Here is a 20,083-nt window from a genome sequence, read left to right as displayed (position 1 = left end):
AATATTGAATCAATCGACAGCAATTTTCAAGTTTGGATTTGATGGGTTTTATCTCAATGCAACGATTTCTTGGACAAGTGGAACATGAGCCAACACTAACGGAGGCGTCGTTTAGAGAAGAAATTGTTTAAAGATTAAAATGTCATTGTATAATAACAATACTAAGGAAAAAAAGTCAGATAGACTTATATAGACCCTTAAACTTTATACCAAAAGTTAATTAGGCACATAAATTTTTTAAAAGTGTAATTAAACTCTCAAATATGTTAAATTGAGACAATGAAATTCATGAATCGATAAATGATTACAGATCATTTTCACTTCAGGCAAAAAAACTGTCACCGGTCGCGCATCGATCGGAGAAGACAACCAGTTAGTCGCCTTCCCCGCCAGAAGGCGACGGAAAGCGACGTTTCTCTGGTCGCCCTCTCCGGTAGATGTGTAAAATTTAAGGACTTATTTGATCATTTTCTCCAATACAAATAATAATCAAGGATAAAAATATCTTTTTCTTACTTTCTTTTCCCATTGAATTGCAATTCATATGGATTGCAATTTAACAAAATGAAAGAATTATAATTCGGTGCATTTTCCTCCAACCAAACACAATAATTAAAGTGGCCAAAGAATTATATTATAATTAAATTATAATTACCTCCAACCAAACAGCGCATAATAAGTTCGCCCTACGACTTACTAAACAGCCTGTAGGTTCGCGTTAGGCACATCAATAATTTATTATTATTATTATTATTATTATTATTATTATTATTTTACTTTTTGTTAAACTCTTTTTTTTTTTTCATTTTCTTCTTCCCTCTCTCATCTTCTCTACATGTACTCAACAAAAACCAACCCAAAAACTAAACAATGTGCCAATCCAAAAACTAAACAATGTGTGATTTACGTTCCTTGATATAATCTCAAACTTATCAGTTTGAACTTTCCCAGTTGACAAGTGCCCACTAACTTCCAAGCTAAAAACCAACCAAAGAGGATTACTGCAAAAATAAAAGAAAAATAGCAATATATCAATTTATAAATATTAGGAAAAAGGATCAAATAGACCTTTCAACTTTACTCAAAAGTTCAATTACGATTTCAAGAATTCAACTTCACTGACAAGGTTACAACTCTATTGGTGTATTAGATTTTTTATGCTAGTGTCCAAATAAAAATATGAAAAAAGAGATTGAATTATAAACATAAACAATACTCCAGTAATGCTTGAGTTGAGGGGAGAATTTTACCAATGTGCTTCCTGGTGATCCTGCAGGTAAATGCACCAAAGAAATTGAAAAGTGGTTCCGACTCAACAGGATCCACTGGTAAGCTGACAATTGGGTTGGATCATTTGTTCTTATATTCAGCGCCGGATATTGGTGGAACGATGAAGTACAAAACCAATCAATAGGTAAGAAAATAGCTCAGACATGGTGAGAATATGAAACCTTGGTTAGATGGAGTGTTTCAGTGACAATGCTGGTCAACATTACAAATTGGATTACTATGAAACAAACATAAACACATCAACTAAACTGCATATCAATTTCCTGTGACAAGGTATACCCCATTTAACAATGTTCGATTAGGAGTACTGTATTTTGTATTTGAGAGGCATTTATTTCCAGGAAGGGGAGGATGTGAACATAACAATGGAAGTTACATCAGCTTTCTGGGTAACACAGAATTTGAAGCCCAAGATTCTTCCTTTTTTGCCGCTACTCCCCAGTGCATTACAGGCAAGTAAAATTAATTGCATTGTTAGTGAACAATTGTAAATTTCAGGTGGAACTTTTAAGTGGTTACTGTCATACAAGTACAGCACCCAAAACAGACCACAGTCATTGGTGTATAAATACCACTTATCTGTGTGAGGTCAGGAGAGACGGCACCCCTTCAAACCACAGGGAACAGGCACAATAGCTGATGCTTCATAACACTGCAGCCATTGGTGCCTACCTGGAGGGCCAGACAGTTGGAATAAACTTTTTCATGCCAATCTGTTGTTAAAAGGATTCAGAACTATGCTGAAATGAATATGGTGCTTACCTGCCAACCAATCAAAGAATAGCATATACAAAGTTTTCCTAAGTTAGACTATTCGTCGGCCTTCTCATTGGGATTCACCTCGGTTTCCATTTCTTTCACCTTCTCAAGCTGCCTAAGGAGGGCTAGCCTTTCAGGCCCGTATGTAGAAGGAATCTGCCAGAAAGGATTAAAAAAGCTTAAGCTTCATAAGATATACAAACAGAAGATTCAAGAGAGAAGATACATACCAATGCTGGTACATATCTTTGTATTGCAGCCAACATGGCTGCATGCCCAACTGCAGTGACCTGCAAAAGTATATTTTTATCCACACGTCAGCTTTACACTAATTGAGCTTCAAGAGGGGAAAGAGTGCATATTAAGATTCTATCATATAACACCCTGCAATAAGTTGCCAATAACTGCTTCAATGCAAATATTCGTCTTTTATTTTTTCCATTTAACAGAATTCAATCTAAACATCAACTCCAAAATATGCAGATTTTGTATGTTCACATCAAAGAAAGTAGTGACTGGGCATTTGATTCAAGAGTAGAAAGGTGTTTTAATATCCTTTTCTTTACAAATCGAAATTAGAAGATTTTTTCCTCTTATTGACAACTCAAAAAGTAATTACTACCACTGACAACTCTAAGTTGGTCAACACGCCGAAGGGGATTATGTAATAATATACTTACAGGAAGAAGCATAAGAAAACCAATCGGTATGACAGATGCTAAATCAGTTAAAGTTCTTCTGAGTGCTTGTTTCTCTTTTTCTGTCAATTCATCCCCTATTATGGCCCTCCTAAGCAGCTCCATAGCTGCAGCAACATCAATAGCAAGAAGCTGAGTGCCTTGCAAAACATCCTGATAATGCAAAGCTTTGTTATACATTGAGAGAGGTAATCAGTATGCACAAGTTTCATTGTTTTGGGTGTTTCTCAGACTTCTATAAGGATATTGATTCTGAGAGATGACGTGCACACATATATTCCAAGTAGAGAAGGATTTGCATTCTCTTACCGTGCTTGTTTCTTTTAGTTTCTCCAATGATTTTCCGATAATGTTCTCTTTCTTCTGATGAGGAACAAGTTGAACACTTTCAGCTGCCATCTGAATTTCCTCCTAAAGTTGAATGCATAAAACAATCTGATCATTTTCTTAACCACAAAGCTCATAAACAACATTGTTGCTAGCAAAGAGAAATTATGAGGTTTAGCCCACTGAGCATGCAATTGAAACATCATAATCAGGACATAAAAGGTGAATTCATGCGTAGGTTTACCAAAAAAAACCATGCCCAGACCCTAGTCTTCCAGAGCAATTATGCTTCTAACAGTTCAAACCTTTTCTATCCACAATTTCAGTGTGAAGTGTAAGAAAATATGTCCCTTTTGAACATCCTATGGAATGTGATTATTTTTTTTAACATACTTTATTACTATTTAGAATTTATTCAGTAATATTCTCAAAACAAAGTAAAGGGAAGGATGTGCAGGATAATTAACCAATTAGGCCAAACAAATATATCAGTACCTTTACTCAGAAGTCAGAACCATGACAGAACGGACCCTTTCACAGGTTACTCGTTACTGTAGCTTTTTGGAATTTTCAGTTTAATGTTCATTATGCAACTGGATGGTACTTTTGATACACAGCAAGGTAGTTTTAATACATTCTAAGTTTGATATTCTTTATCAGATTGAGCCTATTCTTTACATAGCTTAAATTTACTACAGAGTGTTTGGTATGGACAAGCCACGTATGGTAGACTGCTAGACCAATATTAAAGCATAGAAGTGAATGGCATTATGAGAATTGAGAAGGAATAGGGGAAATGGAAAGAATAGAAGGCAAATCTCTATATATTTAACTAAGCTGCTTTATTAGAGTTTGAGAATACCTCTTCACTTTCATTCCAATCAGCACTTCTTTTAACCCGCCTCTCAAGTTCCATTAGCTCACTCCGTAATATTTTGAATCGCTGAACCTCATTCGTTTTGGAGTCAATTGTTCCTGCATCCGCCATTGCTTCTTTAAACCTTCCACCATCCTACATTCAAATACTTACAATCAACTTAGAAAATGAGTATTCTTTAAAAACATTGTGCAAAGTGAGACTCCAGAAGCACATTAAAGTAAATTTGCAACTCAGCCATCAGTACTCAGACAGACCAAAGCAAGGTACCATTTCAATAATTTCAAAGCATCAAGCTGCAATACCCTCACTTAACTCCTTTATGAACATCTTTAATCTTTTCAGTTGATCTAGTCATTATTTCAATCTTAACATTTCATGGAACAATTTTCCTTAAAGATCACTCTCCCCATGTCAGAATAGTTAATCTACTAAAGATCACATAGCAAAATATTTAAGAAAATATTCTGCAACAATTCCAGAGTTAAAGACTTGTGTACAGCACCATTTTTTTCTGACAGTTGATGGATTGATTTCGGCATATTTCAAATCAACATAATACACTCTATACAGTCTATAGGATAAGCATACATTTTCGGTGGGAGCTGGTGATGAACTGTCGGAGGCTTTATTTTGGCTACGTACCAAGAAGCTCCATAGTCCATGTCCCCTGGCAAAATAGTTTAATAACAAGAAATAGTATTTAAGAACTAGTGTGATGCCCACAATAGTAGGAACCCCATGCATGGATAGGATTCCAAAGTAGAATTAAGAAAATTTTCAACATGCCTGTTGCTCATATCTCTATTATTAGCATTAATGTCATCTTCACCTCTTGAATATTGGTGTTGCTCTTTTATTAAAGATGACGAGCGTGCAGCGGTATCTCCCTAGTTGCTCATCACAAAAATCCAAGTAAGACAAAAGGATGCATTATATTATATTATAAATTGCAATTTTTCCAAATAAGTTGAAAACAGCAAAATTCCCAAAACCAAAGGGATGAACTCTGTCAAAAGGTTGACTTCGACTTCTCCAATTATGATGCTCAAGTTGCAAATATGATGGTTGCAAATAATTCTGAGTTATGCCAACCCCCATTTGAATATTGTCATTTGCATAGCAAAACTACCCACAAATTGTAACTTTTGGCACAAAGCCATAGGTTGAGAACACCAGAATTGCAGTGGCAGAATCCCATTTCAATGTCTTGCATCTAATTCCTAGAGATTCTGGATTCTGGCATCCAATCTGATTCCATACAAAATCCTCTTTCACATTCTGATACGTTCACTGGAAAATATTACCAAAGGCGCAGGAGAAGAGCTGAAAAAATAGACTAATTCTTTTTAAGTTTTCCTATTATTATGCTTTGTTTTTATTTTCCTATTTTCATGTTATGTTACCGTTGCCTCTCCCTTGTATAGTTGTATTTAAGGGGATGCATGCAAGCTTATAGATCATCAGATTATTGTTTTTGGCTAATGACATTGGGAAGAAGAAGAACTCCAGAATTCTTCAAAGATTTCCTTTACTCATCGCTTTCCTTCTTTTTTCTGTTCCTACTCATTATTACAAACATAGGTAGAACTACATCATCTTTGCCTCCTCCGGCACGCCCTTCCAGCCTGGTACGTCGGCCAGTGACGCAATCCCAGTCCTCCCGGTCTGTAACACATTCTACAGCCCAACCACCAAAACAAGGCAGTAGCAGCATCGGCATCCAGTACCATCACCCCCCCCCCCCCCCCCTCTCTCTCTCCCTCTCCCAACACACGCACACATGCCAACAACAGGAAATATATGCAACCACCGCTACCCTCTCCACCACAATGCCATCAAAACCATTTATCAATGGATGATTATCAGCCCAGTATTTCATAATTCTTTCTATTTACCTTCACTAATTACAAATGCAGTTTTTCTTTCCTGGATATTCTGGTTGTTTGCATTACTAGGATGGAATTAGCAGCTCTACTTTTTGTCTCATAATATCCAATTAGCAAGGTATGTGGATGTCTAGTAATAAAAGAGCCTCTTCTTATTAAAATGTGTTAAGGAATATATATTTGATATATAGAATCTCTGTATATTAGGCAGTTAAGGGTTTTAGGTAAGTAGGACATATGGAAACTTGTTTCCTATTCGTAGTTTCTAGTACCTATTTATAGGGCTTTGTATTCTCTTTTCTATATGACATTTTGAGACAATATATGACAGCACATTAGAAACTCTCTATCTTCACTTTCGTAACAAAATGCAACCTTGATTCTAATGAAAGGAAATAAGCAAAAGTTTCAATCCCATTCCCCTAATTCCTGTCTGGACTTTATTGAGACAAGTCCAACACACCAAACACAGCCTTAAAGGCTTTGGCTTTTCGAGGTCTTCTAAAGTAATAAGGCACTATAAGGAGTTAAGGACACGTCTTAATTCAAGCAATTGAGGGCAGATACCTTCTCAAGAGAAGCAGCCATTGCACTGAAAGATGCCTCTAGAAACTCAGCCTCTTTCTTAAGTCTTCTTATCTTCTCAAGGTCAGAACAAGCAGCTTTGAAATGCTCTCCAGAACTGTTCCTTGACATATGCAGCTGCTTAAGCAATCCCTCTAGCCTTATTAGAGCTTCTTCGACACTCTCCATCGCCTAAAATGAATTTTGAACATTACATCTTCATCAGCATCTATTACAGAAGTATCATGAAGTGCAGATTACTGAATTTCAAGGATATGAATACCTTGTCAAAAGAATTTGGCTCATTCTCAGTCCGTGAATAAGCTCCAGAATGGTTCCTGTGCACATTCCTCAGCACTTGTATATCAAATGATGTAAAGATTAGGATAGTGATGGCTTTCCCTAAAATTATAGCCAAAAATTCCACGTGTTCTATTTCGGATAGTATATGCAGTATATCTATTAAATAGAGAGCATTGTCTATCTACTAAACGTACTTCTCTATCCCAAGATCTGTCATACACTTCTTTATCTTGACATGCCTGAAAAGTTGAACATGAAGAAACTTATTAATTTCTTCTTTATCAATATCCAGCTCATTATTTTTAACAATGTAAAGTTTTCATTACATTGTTGAAACGTATCTGGCTGCCTTGACATTGACAGGGTTCTCCAGCCATCTGCTATATCTGATGAAGCTCTGAGTCCAGTAACAGCAAACATCTAACACTAGCAGTACAGCTTCAGAATTCGGGAGTTCTTTACTTCTATGCTCAAGTTTGCACTTGGTATTACTGCTAAATCCGGGATAAAAAGGAAGCCAGTCTAGCTCTTCACACACAACCTATCATATTAGAGCTTTTAGCTTTATTTGCCATCAATATTATTCCTAATCATTTGATCTTTCATAAACATACTAACCTCTACATACAGTTGATAAGAACTTATTGATGAAAGCTGAGGGTAGTATAGAATGCTGCCACCAATTAGGTACCTGTTTTACAGAGATGAAAAAATCACATAAATCCGGGAATTAGACTGCCTTAATGTATCAAGATATAGTGGACTAACATTAAATAGTTCACCTGATAAGTCCTTCAATAGGCTCATCCAGAAGATCGTACCCATTTGCAGATAGAAAAGATTGTGTAGTTTTCCCCAAAGCAATGAAGAACCCAAATATAGCCAAATCTCTCTCAAGCACCTATGACATCACCATTATAGCAATTAAGATGTGAAAATCAAACTACGGAGAAAGACAGATCCTAATGATATGTGCATGTGATTAAATGCACACTAAGGGCATCCCCATTAGGGGGTTTATTCATAGATTTTGGAACAGTAAAACTTCCTTGCTTTAGCTTTTCACAAATGGGAGTTGGAGATTTCGCAAATTTCTTTCTCCTGCAAATGAGAAGATTTTGTCAGACCCATCCCTTTGTTTCTCTCTCCTGCTGAGTACGCTGTAGACTATTCTTTCGTCAGTTTGTTTCATTTGTTTTTTTTTTTTTCCTAAAAACTGGCTGTTGTTTTTAGTTTAACATACAATGTCAGATTTCTTCATCCGTTTGGCATATTATTGTTTTTTTTGTCCTAAATTCATTTAATTTAACATACAGTGTAATTAATTTTTTAAATTTTTTTTTTATTTATTAAATTCATAATTATCAATAATATTATTATTAAATTTATAATTATCAATAACATTTCATCAATTTTATAATTATAATTACAATATAAATTTTTAGAATGATAATAAAAATAAATAACTAAAATATAGGATAGTAAAATGGTGGGTCTACAAAAAGTTGAGAAAAAAGTTCAAACTAATGGGAAGAAGAGATTTTGTGATTGAGTGAGATAGTGGATGATGAGGTGGATGTTGGGGCCCACAAAAATATGGGGTAAAATCCCCAACTATTGAGGATGCCCTAAGGATCAAGAGAATAAATGATTTCATAGGCTCACAAGTCATCAGGGAAATATCCAATAGAATAAAAATGTATAACTTCATGGTTGCAGATGTCTACCAATGAAATCAGATGTACATATTCAGAAATCAGAATATTTAGTCAAACTAAAAGCTCAAATTTCACTAGTCGCCTGTTAATATAAAAGTATTGAAGCATATAAGGTAAAGTTGCAAGACTAAGCATAAGTGCCTAACCTCAATACTTTCAGACGTTGTGAGTCTGGACCATATTCTCTCCCGGTCTATAGCTTGCCGTAGTTGCTTCTGGATTAGACCAACCCAAAATGCAGCCTCATCATTGCCTTCCTGATCATTTCTCACATTGCAAACTGCAGCTCGAGGACCAAAGTGAACAAGAAATTCTCTATGTAAACCAGTATTCTTTAGTGAATTATAAGCTTTTTCTATAGGGATATATTCAGTAAGCATATCCATCAATCTCCCCAAGGTATCAGGAATAATAGAAAAGAATTGTACGCAAGAAACTTTTGCTGGACCAAGTTTTATAATTGCTGCAATGCAGCTCAAAACAAGCATGAGAAGTGTAACATCACTAGTATTGTCAGGAGAAGAAGATACTCCTCCTATTCCAGTCCTGGAACAACAAAAATTATATTCAGGGAAAACAAAAATATGTGTTTTATGCATATCTGTATATACAAAATTACATTATGTTATGTACATTAAATGACGTACACTGCAGTTGCAGCAACAAAGCGCTGATCACTCTCAAAATAATTAACGAAGGTGGCCACCACTGTGGGGATTTGTTCAGACCAAAACCATTCATACGCTTCAGGTTGTTTTGCTAATAGTTTATCTCTAATTACACTCTCCAGGGGAGCAGTTTGCTTTAATACACTACATCAATACAATAGTAATGTTTAAAGTTAAACTTTGGATGATGAAAAGCAATGACAACAAAGCAGGAAGACTGACAGACCTTACTTGACAGAAAACATGAACTACTAGTGAAGGATTGATAAATGGTTGCTTACATGATTTATAGTAAATCAAACAGTAAAAGAATATAAATAAGTGCAGCTTCTATTAATAGTGGTAAAATAAAAGGACTAGCACATGGTAATTTTTCATTATCAAGTTGAGATATAAAGTTTATGCAGAAAAAGTTTGCCTGTTCCTTCACCCTAGTACTCTGACATTCCTCATTCAATGCTTCTTCTCCTTCACCAGAAACAAAGGGACTTTCTAGGTTGTGGTTAAAAAGTTTTACACACGAGTCATGTGGAACTGAAAAGCAGGGTAACCCTGCATTTGACTCCGCATACATAATGATTTATTGGAAGGAAATTTTAAGATCGCCATTATGGCATGCAAACTTTTGATCATTCTCTAGTTTTCAAGTTTCATTTTTTTAAAAAAAAAAAAAAAGAGCTAATAGCAAATTCATATAGCACATAAATGTGCTGCCTAAAAATAAATGAACATTACAAGAAAACTGATGGTACTAAAGATGGACTTGGTTATTATGATAAGTATAAATTACCTCTGCTGGATGAAAACATTGATATCTTTGTCTCTTCCATCCCCTCGAGATGAGACATCATTTGCTGCTTGAAGTAGAGAGTATACAGATGCCTGAACAAGTTTATGTATGTATAGCAACCAAGACAATAATGATCATAATACAATAAGAAAAAATAAACAAAATGAAAAGCATTCCCAAAGGGTGGTAGTCTACAACTCTACATTCTACATTGTCACGATGGGAAGGTAAAGTTTATGCACTCAAACTTCACTTGGTTGCAACTTCATAAAGTAGGCAGATCAAACGGGCTTAGATAATAATAGATTTAATTGTTTGGAACGGAGGTATTAAGGACACCACTATTGAATGGAAGTCAGAAAGCAGCCCAAGACACAGGTCAGAAAAAGTAAAATCCCTGTTAAATAGCAATGACCTACCTGATAGGATAGCACCTTCACCCAAGCAGTGTTGTCTACACCTAGCCAGGCAGTTGAGAACCATGGCATTCTTGATAATGATCCCTGTTGTTTAATTCCAAGCTCAAATAGCCTGGCAGCATCATGGATTGATTGCAAAAGTCCAGAACTATTGTCCTCACTTTGCAGAGATAGATCAAGTTTCATTCTCATTTCCTCAATCTCAGTGCTAGTACAAGACTTAGAACTCTGATTAACTGTAACCCCATCTTCAGCAGAAGCAAAAGGCAAAAGGTGTTTTATCTTTCTTGATTTGCGAAGGTTTATGCAATGGTTCCTAAAATCTGGCAATATGTGACTTAAATCAATGTATTCCTTTTGTAACAAAGAAACCCTGACACGGACTGTCTTCCTTGCATAGCATCTGTTAAAAAAAAAAATAAAAAGGGAAAATAACATTTTCACATTTTATATCAACAAAAGAAAACAGATAAATCCACAATTATCCACAAGCTCATCAGAATCAATGAAACTAAATAGAAACATGATATACGAAAAGCTCCTTGCCACTGTCTGATTCTTTCATTTCTTTTTCTTGATGATAATTCACATAGTTCTTCACTTCTTCCTGAGGTTTAAAATTCGTGCTGACTGCTGAATAAAATCATCTTATGATGAAGCAGAAAATTTTCAGATACTAGTAAGCAAAGCACCACTTCAGGCATTTATAAGGCAATATTTGATAAGTTTCAATATAATACAAGTTTCAGCTCTAAAATTTGCTTATGTTCACCTATGTGAGTTACAGCAGCTAGTTCAAGTTTCTTTAATAAATTCATTGATTCAAAAACTTCGGTATGAAAATAGCATTCTGTCTTACATAATTTTAACAGATCACCAACAAATTACAGCTTCTTCTTTTTTTTTTTTTCAAGTTTCTACTCCAGTCAAAATCTAGCACCACTATCTTTATTCTCAATCTAACTTGAGGAGCAAATTTTGAGTAGTGTAACAGCAAAAGCGCAATCACCAGCATATTCCAACTTTCAAAACACTGGAAGTCCACCGTAGCAAACCTAATCCAACAACTCCACCGCATAAATTACGAATCACAAACCAAGTATAGCCTCTGATAATTCCACCAATCAATACTTTAACGAACTTGTTAAGTAATCTTCGTAAAAAAACTCACATTAGAACCGTAAAATTTGCGTGTAAATTATTATTTAACCAGCAAATAAGAAGAATCTAGTTGCTTCAGCTACAATTAAAAGACATAGCTAGCAACAATACGAGCATTGTTTAACAGAGCGCAAAATCGAAATTACGGGAAAAAAAAAAAAACAAACAAACAAAAAAGCACAGAATGTTAAATAATTTATGGAGAAATTGAAGGCGATGACCTGGAGGAAACGAAACTTTGATGGTGCAGCTTGAGTGACATCGGTGAGAAAGAGGAAAGCTCAGGAAAAGAAATGAATACTTCTATGGTGTTTTGGGAAATGCGAGAAAGAATTCCTTAATGCGGTAACGCGAACGGGGGGTGAAACTATTTTTGGATAGGAAGAGCAGTCTGCGTACGGACGTGGTGATGACGTGGCGCGGAGGGTTTTATCCATATACGTGGGGATGCGATCCATCACATAACTGTTGATTTCTCGATGCTTCAGTCGTTGATTGAATCACTGTCCGGACCTGCAGACCTAGATTTTATATGGATTTAATACTCACGTTGTATTTACTTTTCATCTTCCAAATATTGTTTACTACACAAATAAGCTAAACTCGTGTGGATATCAAATATGCATTTACTATTCTTATTTCTGATATGGTGAACACTAATTAGGCTTTTTTTTTTTTTTTTTTAATGTAGCTGTCATTAGAAGTGATTACATCAAGGAGTGTGAGAGTAAAAAAGTTTGAAATAAATAATAAGAATACATATAACATTTTCTGTTAATATCATTCCTTTCAATTATAAGGATTAATGGTTAGATAAATAGATATATAAAATTAGTTTTTTTTTTTTATAATTAGCGGTTAATATGTCATAAAACATATATAGACGTGTATTGGTTTTATAAAAATAATTTATTAATTATATAATAGTTTATCAAATTATATTTTAAATAATAATTTATTAATAATATTTATATTTTTAAATATAATATAATTATAAAATATTTTTTTAAAAAAGGAGTAAAAATAAATAATAAAATTCGGCAATGTGGGTGTCCTACATCACCTATCACCTAGTCACTCTTTCTTTCGGGAGGGGCATTTTGAAAACAAAATTATGTTTCAAAAATACATCATGTACTCCCAATTTTTAGAAACAAAATTATATTTCAAAAATACTTTACGTACTCCCAACTTAGAATTAATACACAAATTTTTATCTATTTACAAATAAAATACACAAATTTAAATTTAAAAATAAAGAATGAAAATTTTGTTTGACTAATGAACAAGTAAACAAAATAACTAAAATTGGATAAATGTAGTCTAATGAGTAAACGTGATTCCAAAAAATGGTATAATCAAAAGACAAATGTTTCTTACTCCACGTTATCAAATTTGTTCAACATAAACTTTGATATTTATTACAATTGTATTTTTTTATTTTTTTTAAAAGACGAATAATATTGTCCCTTTAAAATAATTAGGAGCTCCATAGTCCATACACAGAACTACAAGGAGTGTAGTTCTAAAGAAATGTTTAGTTAAAATATATTTGAAATTTTATACGCAATACAAAACAGTTGAGCAAAATGACTAGAAAATGTTGTTCCATTCGAAGTTCAGGATGAAAGTATAAGCAAAGCAGCAGAAATAGACTCCCAAAATCCCAATATATACAGTTGTACATTGACTTTAATCTGTAGATTAACACACACAATCTCCCTCTCTCATATGAAAATTGAGGTGAAAAGAAATGCGCATTCTCCTAATATTTGGGGATACACACATTCCTATTGTACATTTATAAACAAACTCTTCAAGTCTACAGGGATTCACATTTGAACATATAGTCATGATTTGTGTACTTTTGACAATGCCTGATGGATCAAGTCAATAAACTGATTGTCCTGCAAGAACATGTGTGATAAAGTTAGAATTTGGACAGTGGAGGAAAATCAACTATGCAAATTAAATGAAACATGAAATACCTGAACCAGCATTATTAGTGCATCTCGAACCTTTTCTCTGTCCAGTGGTGCATTACTAGGAGTAGGGTTAGAGGTGGGAGACGGGGGTGGAAAGTGTTGAAGCATTGGTGCATCATATGGACGATGTAGATTCAAAGGAGGATGGGCAGCAGGTGTTGAGATAGATGACGAGATGGGGGCAAGTAGCAATGCAGGTGATGATTGAGGTGTAAAGAAAGTAGAGGGCTTGATAAGACTGGAAACCTGATTTGCTTTGTTGGTGGGGTCAGAACCATCACGAACAGACATTGAAGGAATCAATGGAGCTGATGGACGAAGTGCAGAGAACTGAAGAGTGGGAGTTGACGAAGGTGAGGATTGGGGGCCAGGAACATGTGAGGTTGAATACACAGTTTGAGCAGAAGAATAACCCGGTTGTCTAGTATTCGTAATATTTGCAGAGTTAGATCCAATACTAGTAGCCGCCTGCAATAATGCAGTTTAACATCAGTCCCACGAGGCCACAAGGCCAAAGTTCATGTTACTACCACTTTTCCCTCCAAATAACCAATTTAATAATCAAAACCAATTGCATAGTAAATTTGGAAGAAGAAATTTTGTAGTTACTGTATCCTGCATGCATGTACATCTGTCTTGAAGAGGGAAAACATACACAATATTAGACTACATGTCATCTAAAAGTCTCAAATAAATCATCTCCTTTCTCTTACAGTTATATAAAACTCTGTCCATCTTGGCAACATTTTTAGGTATATGCAGTGTTGCAAAAATCCCGCCTAAGCGCCGGCCGGCCACCTAGTGTATCACCATAATCGGTGGTCTAGGCGGCCGACTAGGCAGCTGACCGCCTAGGCCTCCTAGGCACGACTAAGCGACCTAATCGGCCGATTAGCTATTGTTCTTTTTTTTTTTTTTTTAAAAAAAGGGTTATTTCACTCAAAACGACATCGTTTTGAGCGAGATAATCCTATAAATTGTACAAACTCTAGACCTTTTTTAGGTTAATATTTAATATTTTAGTATTAACTATTAAAGTATTAAATAATTTATAATTATTAGTCTTAAAAAAAACTTTAAAAAAAATAAACATATTTCTAAAACATAAAAAATACATGGGCGCCTAGGTGCCGATTAATCGCCGCCTAGGTGCCCGAAGAGCGCCTAGCGATTTTTTCAACCATGGGTATATGATAAATTGATAACAGTACCAGTTCCAATGCACAAGAATAGGAGTGAGCTCATATGCCTGTGCCATGTGCATGGTATACTCCAGTGTCCTATGCAGTGAGGACTGTGCATTTGCTATGACAACTATCTTGAAGTGCTAAAATATATTGAGAAATCCAAAAGAAATAAGGGCAGAATTTTTTCAAAAAGACCATTATCCCATTGTTGTCCTGTATCAAGAAATTTAAAATTTTGCAATAGACTATGTAACATAGACTTTCTTTTATCCCTCAAAAGTAATGCAGCAGGGGCAATACAACAACACCCATGACCATAGTATATGACCTGCGGGATGTTATGAGAAGCAATATATGTAGACGCACATACAGAAACAGATACATTGAGATGTTAGACAGTTGGGACATTTAGCAGCTTTATAACCCAACAGTAACTGTCTTCAGTTTAAACATGCATGAAAATACTACACGTGAATCATCTGGAAATATGAATCTTTATGGGAAATTGAATACTTACATTAAAGAAATTCATAAATGAGGAGTCTTCAGGAACTTCAGTGTGAGAATGTATTGGAAATGATGGTTCCAAAGGCTCTTCAATAACTGCACGGGTTGGGGCTGCTTCAAGTACCTCAAACTCACTGTAAAAGAAGATAGAAATAAGACAAGAAAAAATCGACAGATACCATGACAGAAGCTTGTATGGGATATTCACTTGCAGAATGAGCAGGGAATACCGTAAGCAAAAGCTCATAGCTTCCATAGGTAGAAAGGGAGAAGCTGGAAACTAGCTTCAATGCATAACTAGAGGCTCTAGAGCAAATTATCCATTTATCAAAATGAATAATCTTGACAACTCAAGCATGTCCATCATAAATATCATCTTATGCTCCCTTCCTCCATGGTATGTGTCAAAGCAAACATAGAGTCATGAAGTACAATAGATATTGTCTTTAAAATTTTGCTTTTTACCTTTTGGTTGAACTTAGCTGCCGATTTGGAGATGCTTCTGAGTATGCACAGAGAATTCTGGACATAGAAGTACAATATTAAAGTCATAAGTAATTTATATCCATGCATAAAGTATAAGAAGAAAAAGATCAATGCCCCTAAGAAATACAGGTCATACAACAATCAACGTAAAACATGCACCCTGTTAACTACAATTTAAATGTTACTTCTTCCAAAGTGAAAATCACTGGGAATGTGAAAATTTATAATTTTTCTTTTTTTAAAGTGAATATTTAGATATATTTATTTTTGAAAAGTAAAAAAGTGAACATTTAGTTTAAAGTTTGAACTCCAAAGTGAAACTTGTGACATGCGTGCACATACCAGTAGTTTTTACACAATGAATCATCCATCAACAAAAATTTTCAAATAAGAAACTTACTAGAAACTGAAAAAAAAATGACAAATGAAGATTTCATAAGCAAATTGAACAATTTTGGGTGCAATAACAATATAAGAAGTTTACCTACTAAATAGGTTTGCAACCTCCTCGCATTCATGTGAATTATAAAACCAAATTCCGTTAACTTCTTGAGCTGCATTACGATATAATAGATATGGAACCTGAATTTCAAACTCAAAATCTCCAAGGAGATCCTGCACCAGATTCTCTGTCAATAACAAGGTAGAGATCACGTAGGGAGTACCATATTGTGGCAGGTCAGATATACAGAGAGTACGCTTATAATCCCATATCATGTTATAAACTTGGAATGTCAAGTTCTGGAAAGTAGTATCTCTATAATCCCATATAACTAAGGGACCCACAATAAGAAAACTTTACAACAAAAGAAGTATAAAAATTGGTACATAAATTGAGAGCAGAATAATGAATCCTAACCTGTATTCCGCCGGTTCATAACAATGAACCGGAACCTTGGCTGCGTAGTTCTACAATAACAACAAAATATTTGGTAATCCATTCTCCATATCAATAGAACCAAAATCAATAAAAACAAGCAGCTCCCCAATTGCAATATGGAATAGTACTCACAAAACCAGATGCAAAAGACTCATAGGATGCCAAACAATTCAGTTCTCCGCTTATGAGGTTCTAAACAAGTAAACCATATTAATGCTTTAAGAGGCAGTAAGGCACATATATTTAAACTTCAAACTCTTAGGCTATGTTTAGATGGGTGGAAATGGGTGGAAAATTATAATAGTTTCTCTTGTTAGGATGAGAATGGTTACGAGGAAAAATGATGGAGAAAAACAAACCTCTATCCTATCAATAATTTTTCATTCACATAATGGGAAGAGAATGGGGAGAAAATTATCACTCTATTCCTACATATACAGGACTACCTCTCAAGTCTCAATATCCACTTCCATTTTTCATTCTTCTCCCTCTCCTTATCCTTTCATTTTCTTTATTCAGATCCAAACAAAAATGTCCTAATACATTTTCCTTACTCTCCTTTTTTTTCAACTGTATTTTCAACAAATTTTTCCCCTAAATTTCTACCCATCCAAACATAGCATTAGAATCATAATTTACCACACTGGTCACTGGAAAAAAAAAAAAAAAAAGAAAAGAAAACCTGCAGCCATAGAGAGCAGGCAGATACCTATGTGCATACTCCAACAAATTAAGAGTAAAATTATGAATATGATGAAAACATATATACCTTTTAACTACAAATAGTGACCCTTCTATGTCTTTCCGGCTCTGCATTGAAATCAAACACCAAATATAAGAGATACCTTATCCACAGAGAGACATAATCAAACAAACACTCTGCTTTAGCAATATAAAGAAAGAGATATCTTCATAATCGAATATTTGCATATCAGATGTTAAGATATCCATGCCTTACAAATAATAAGAATGTATGTAACACACACTGACACACGAGCTCAATGAATCAGGTCAAGCTTAATTTGCACAAATTTCAACCTCAACCAACAATATCGATCCTAACGCAATTGATAACACGCATTAACGAAGCATCATATGCGTGCGTATTCAAATAATTACAGAATAGCTCAAAGTAAGTTCATCGGCCGCTCCCACGACAGGTTTCTCAGGAATTGAAACACTAAGCGTAGTAATTTAATTCAATCTGAAAAAACTGCACAGCAATAGAACTGGAAAAGACAAACAGAGAGGGAAAGAAGCGAGAAGGGATTGAGAACGGACCCACTGATTGAGATCGACGTTGAACGCATAGAAGGTGACGTGAGCGGCGGTGATTAAGATCTCTTCAATACAAGGATCGATCCTCTGCAGAACAGTGAGATTGAGCATCTTCGTGCTCCGCGCATCCAGATGCGGCATCAGTTTTCCGGTCTGCGATGAAGAACTTGACGACGACATCTTCCCAACTACACAACACTCTACCGGAAGCGATTAAAACAGTTTAGTCACGTTGTCTAACCTCTAGGGCTTTGGACCTCGTGGAGTCATAGCCTCGATGTGGGTACGAAGAACAAACGAAAATGAGCTACTACATGGCCCGTCCGCCGGCCGCCGGGCTACTGGGCTAAAATTACTTTCATTTTTATTTTTTTTTTAGATCCACTTGGTAACAAAAAATATTTTCTAAAAAAATTCAGCTAACAATCCTAACATACTTCACTCAAAATATTTACAATTCAATTTTTTAATATTTATTTTAATATTAATACATACAATTTATATTAAAATTACTACGGAGTATTACATAAAAAAAATAAAATATAAAATTACAAAAAAAAAGTTTGTTTAATCAATAAATAGTAAAAAGCAAATAAAATATAAAAGATTGAGTTTAGGACAAGTAAAATATACGGAGTAATAAATAGATTTATTTTTTTACCATGTAACCTACTTCATTGAGTAGCAATGAAAGGAAAAATAAGAAGAAAAAAACCAGTCACCCATATAAGAAGATAAAAATAAAAATAAAAAAATCTGCAGAGACTTAGGTTTTGATACTGCTAATTCTACGTAAGCAATATAAAATAACACGAGACCAATTAAAGCAAGCAAAATCTTTATTGATCCCGGTAAAGGCCCTGAGTACAATCTACTTGGCTGCTCTGAGTACCGACTGACTGCGGTCGGGATTCTCTAACAACAACCTATCGATCGTCCAAAAGTCCCTTACACTGTAGCTACTGTGGGTATTTATAACCACTAGGCCGGGGACAGGATTCCAGCCGTTCGGCATGTCCTCCACGTAGCCACCACGTGTCATTCTCCCGGGTGCCCTGCCTGTCGATGTAAAGAGCCGCCACGTGGCCTTCGTCAGCTCTTTCGTCGAAGGGTTACCGCTCGGTGGTCGACAACGTCGCTCGGGCAACTCCGGTCGGTCTACGACCGGGTTCTTCTTGTGGAGCCCGACCTGTTACCTGCAAAGACAAGGAGAAAGAGACAAAGGCTCCTCGGTCGTGGTGGAGCTATGTCGGTCGAGATATTCCCTACCAAGAGCCCCCCAGCCCGGGCCTTTTTGATCAGTCGGGAAAAAACGGGACGGGATGAAGAAGCCCAACCGTCAGCCACCAAGCCGACCCGCCAGCTGTCATTCCCTCCTACGCCACGTGTCGGCCTCTGCCGGCCTCGGCGATCCCATCCGTCGCCTCGGATTCAGCGCGGGTCGTGTCAGGCAAGTTGGCCCATTTCCCGCCTAAATGCCCTCCTATAAATAGGCCCTTGAGGCCCTCATTTGAACTTTCCTCACTCTTTTGCTTCAGTCGGTATCCTCTAAGAATCCCGAGCAGAGCATCTCAGCAAGGCGATCAAGCCAAGTAACACTTCAGACCTTCCTCAAAGTTTCCTCACTCGGTAAGCTCTTAGTTCTTTACTCTTTGTTTACTCTTTACTTAGCGTAGAAGTATGATAGCACTAACTTCGAGCTAACTCCCCGAACCCTGTACTAACTCCCGACCGACCTTTAGGTAGAAATATGTCGGACTCGGATAGTCAAAACGCCTCGATCGCGGATTACGATGAGGAGGTCGAGCGTATCAGCGATGAGGAAGTGGACATTATGTCCTACACTCCCGAAGCCAGCCCCCGAGCAACGCCAGCCCCCGATCGAGCTGTCGAGCATAACAGCGCATCAAGCTCCTCCGGGACATCGAGCTCTAGCTCCAGCGGATCGGGGAGCTCCAGCGAAGAGGAGGAAGGGAGGACCACGCTAAGCGGGCGGGGCTCTCCGATTGAGGGCGTTAGGGAAACGCCTACCCGGGTAGTTGGGGACCACCCGGAAGCTGCTCCTCGAGGGGGCGATCGAGAAAATACCCCCGAGCAGACTGAAGAAGACCCGGCCGGGCCGGCCACACCAGCCGTCGAGCTCGAATTCTTGAACAGCGAGAGTGTCGAGCAAGAGATGAGCCTGCTGACCAAAGGCGAAGCGGCTCGGATTGCCGAAATACTCCGGGGTCGGGTAGAATTCGACACGAGCCGGCAGCTGGGAAACGTGATTGACAGGCATCGGGGCAAGTGGATCG

The 20,083-nt window shown here is 36.4% G+C and overlaps 2 protein-coding genes across 9 annotated transcripts; both read right to left on the bottom strand.

The window, feature by feature from the left end:
- Window positions 1-1,340: 1,340 nt before the first annotated feature.
- On the bottom strand, window positions 1,341-11,948 carry LOC109149932. 6 transcript variants are annotated; one of them, XM_019297927.1, is made up of 19 exons: window positions 11,685-11,947; window positions 10,303-10,705; window positions 9,884-9,975; window positions 9,073-9,237; window positions 8,572-8,971; window positions 7,490-7,608; window positions 7,326-7,398; window positions 7,034-7,248; window positions 6,902-6,946; window positions 6,688-6,742; window positions 6,408-6,596; window positions 4,741-4,841; window positions 4,543-4,621; window positions 3,937-4,086; window positions 3,057-3,158; window positions 2,730-2,900; window positions 2,280-2,339; window positions 2,053-2,205; window positions 1,341-1,958 (listed from the first exon to the last, which is right to left on the bottom strand). In XM_019297927.1, exons 1-18 carry the CDS (start codon window positions 11,723-11,725, stop codon window positions 2,101-2,103), a joined length of 2,565 nt encoding a protein of 854 aa, XP_019153472.1. In that variant the 5' UTR covers window positions 11,726-11,947; the 3' UTR covers window positions 1,341-1,958; window positions 2,053-2,100. The 6 variants fall into 6 exon arrangements, 5 of the variants coding, with proteins under 5 accessions (XP_019153472.1, XP_019153479.1, XP_019153470.1 ...); XM_019297934.1 differs by having other exon boundaries at window positions 1,341-1,721; XM_019297925.1 differs by having other exon boundaries at window positions 1,341-1,962; window positions 11,685-11,946.
- Window positions 11,949-13,045: 1,097 nt separating this feature from the next.
- On the bottom strand, window positions 13,046-18,149 carry LOC109149959 (mRNA-decapping enzyme-like protein). Of its 3 annotated transcripts, XM_019297943.1 has the most exons (9): window positions 18,059-18,149; window positions 17,790-18,013; window positions 17,278-17,318; window positions 16,488-16,537; window positions 16,113-16,257; window positions 15,608-15,664; window positions 15,153-15,276; window positions 13,452-13,916; window positions 13,046-13,370 (listed from the first exon to the last, which is right to left on the bottom strand). In XM_019297943.1, the coding sequence occupies exons 2-9, from the start codon at window positions 17,964-17,966 to the stop codon at window positions 13,314-13,316; spliced, it is 1,116 nt and encodes a 371-aa protein (XP_019153488.1). In that variant the 5' UTR covers window positions 17,967-18,013; window positions 18,059-18,149; the 3' UTR covers window positions 13,046-13,313. The 3 variants fall into 3 exon arrangements, with proteins under 3 accessions (XP_019153488.1, XP_019153493.1, XP_019153498.1); XM_019297948.1 differs by lacking the exon at window positions 18,059-18,149 and having other exon boundaries at window positions 17,790-18,049; XM_019297953.1 differs by lacking the exons at window positions 17,790-18,013; window positions 18,059-18,149 and adding an exon at window positions 17,645-17,665.
- Window positions 18,150-20,083: the final 1,934 nt, after the last annotated feature.

The sequence above is a fragment of the Ipomoea nil genome, unplaced genomic scaffold (assembly GCF_001879475.1).
Source record: "Ipomoea nil cultivar Tokyo-kokei standard unplaced genomic scaffold, Asagao_1.1 scaffold0268, whole genome shotgun sequence".
NCBI lineage: Eukaryota > Viridiplantae > Streptophyta > Magnoliopsida > Solanales > Convolvulaceae > Ipomoea > Ipomoea nil.
The sequence above is the reverse complement of the archived record's forward strand: the minus strand, read 5'-3'. Positions and strand labels throughout refer to the sequence as shown.

Bases quoted from the DNA above. Each gene is read 5' to 3' on its own strand.
- LOC109149932 (XM_019297927.1), bottom strand. From the start codon at position 11,725: ATGTCACTCAAGCTGCACCATCAAAGTTTCGTTTCCTCCAG. The intron at 7,399-7,489 runs GTGAACTATTTA...TCTGTAAAACAG, and splicing joins CCTATTGAAGGACTTATCAG to GTACCTAATTGGTGGCAGCA. The intron at 4,842-6,407 runs GTATCTGCCCTC...ATGAGCAACTAG, and splicing joins TGGCTGCTTCTCTTGAGAAG to GGAGATACCGCTGCACGCTC.
- LOC109149959 (XM_019297943.1), bottom strand. From the start codon at position 17,966: ATGTCGTCGTCAAGTTCTTCATCGCAGACCGGAAAACTGATGCCGCAT. The intron at 17,319-17,789 runs GTCCGTTCTCAA...ATTTCAATGCAG, and splicing joins ACGTCGATCTCAATCAGTGG to AGCCGGAAAGACATAGAAGG. The intron at 16,258-16,487 runs GTTAGGATTCAT...TGTTATTGACAG, and splicing joins TATGAACCGGCGGAATACAG to AGAATCTGGTGCAGGATCTC.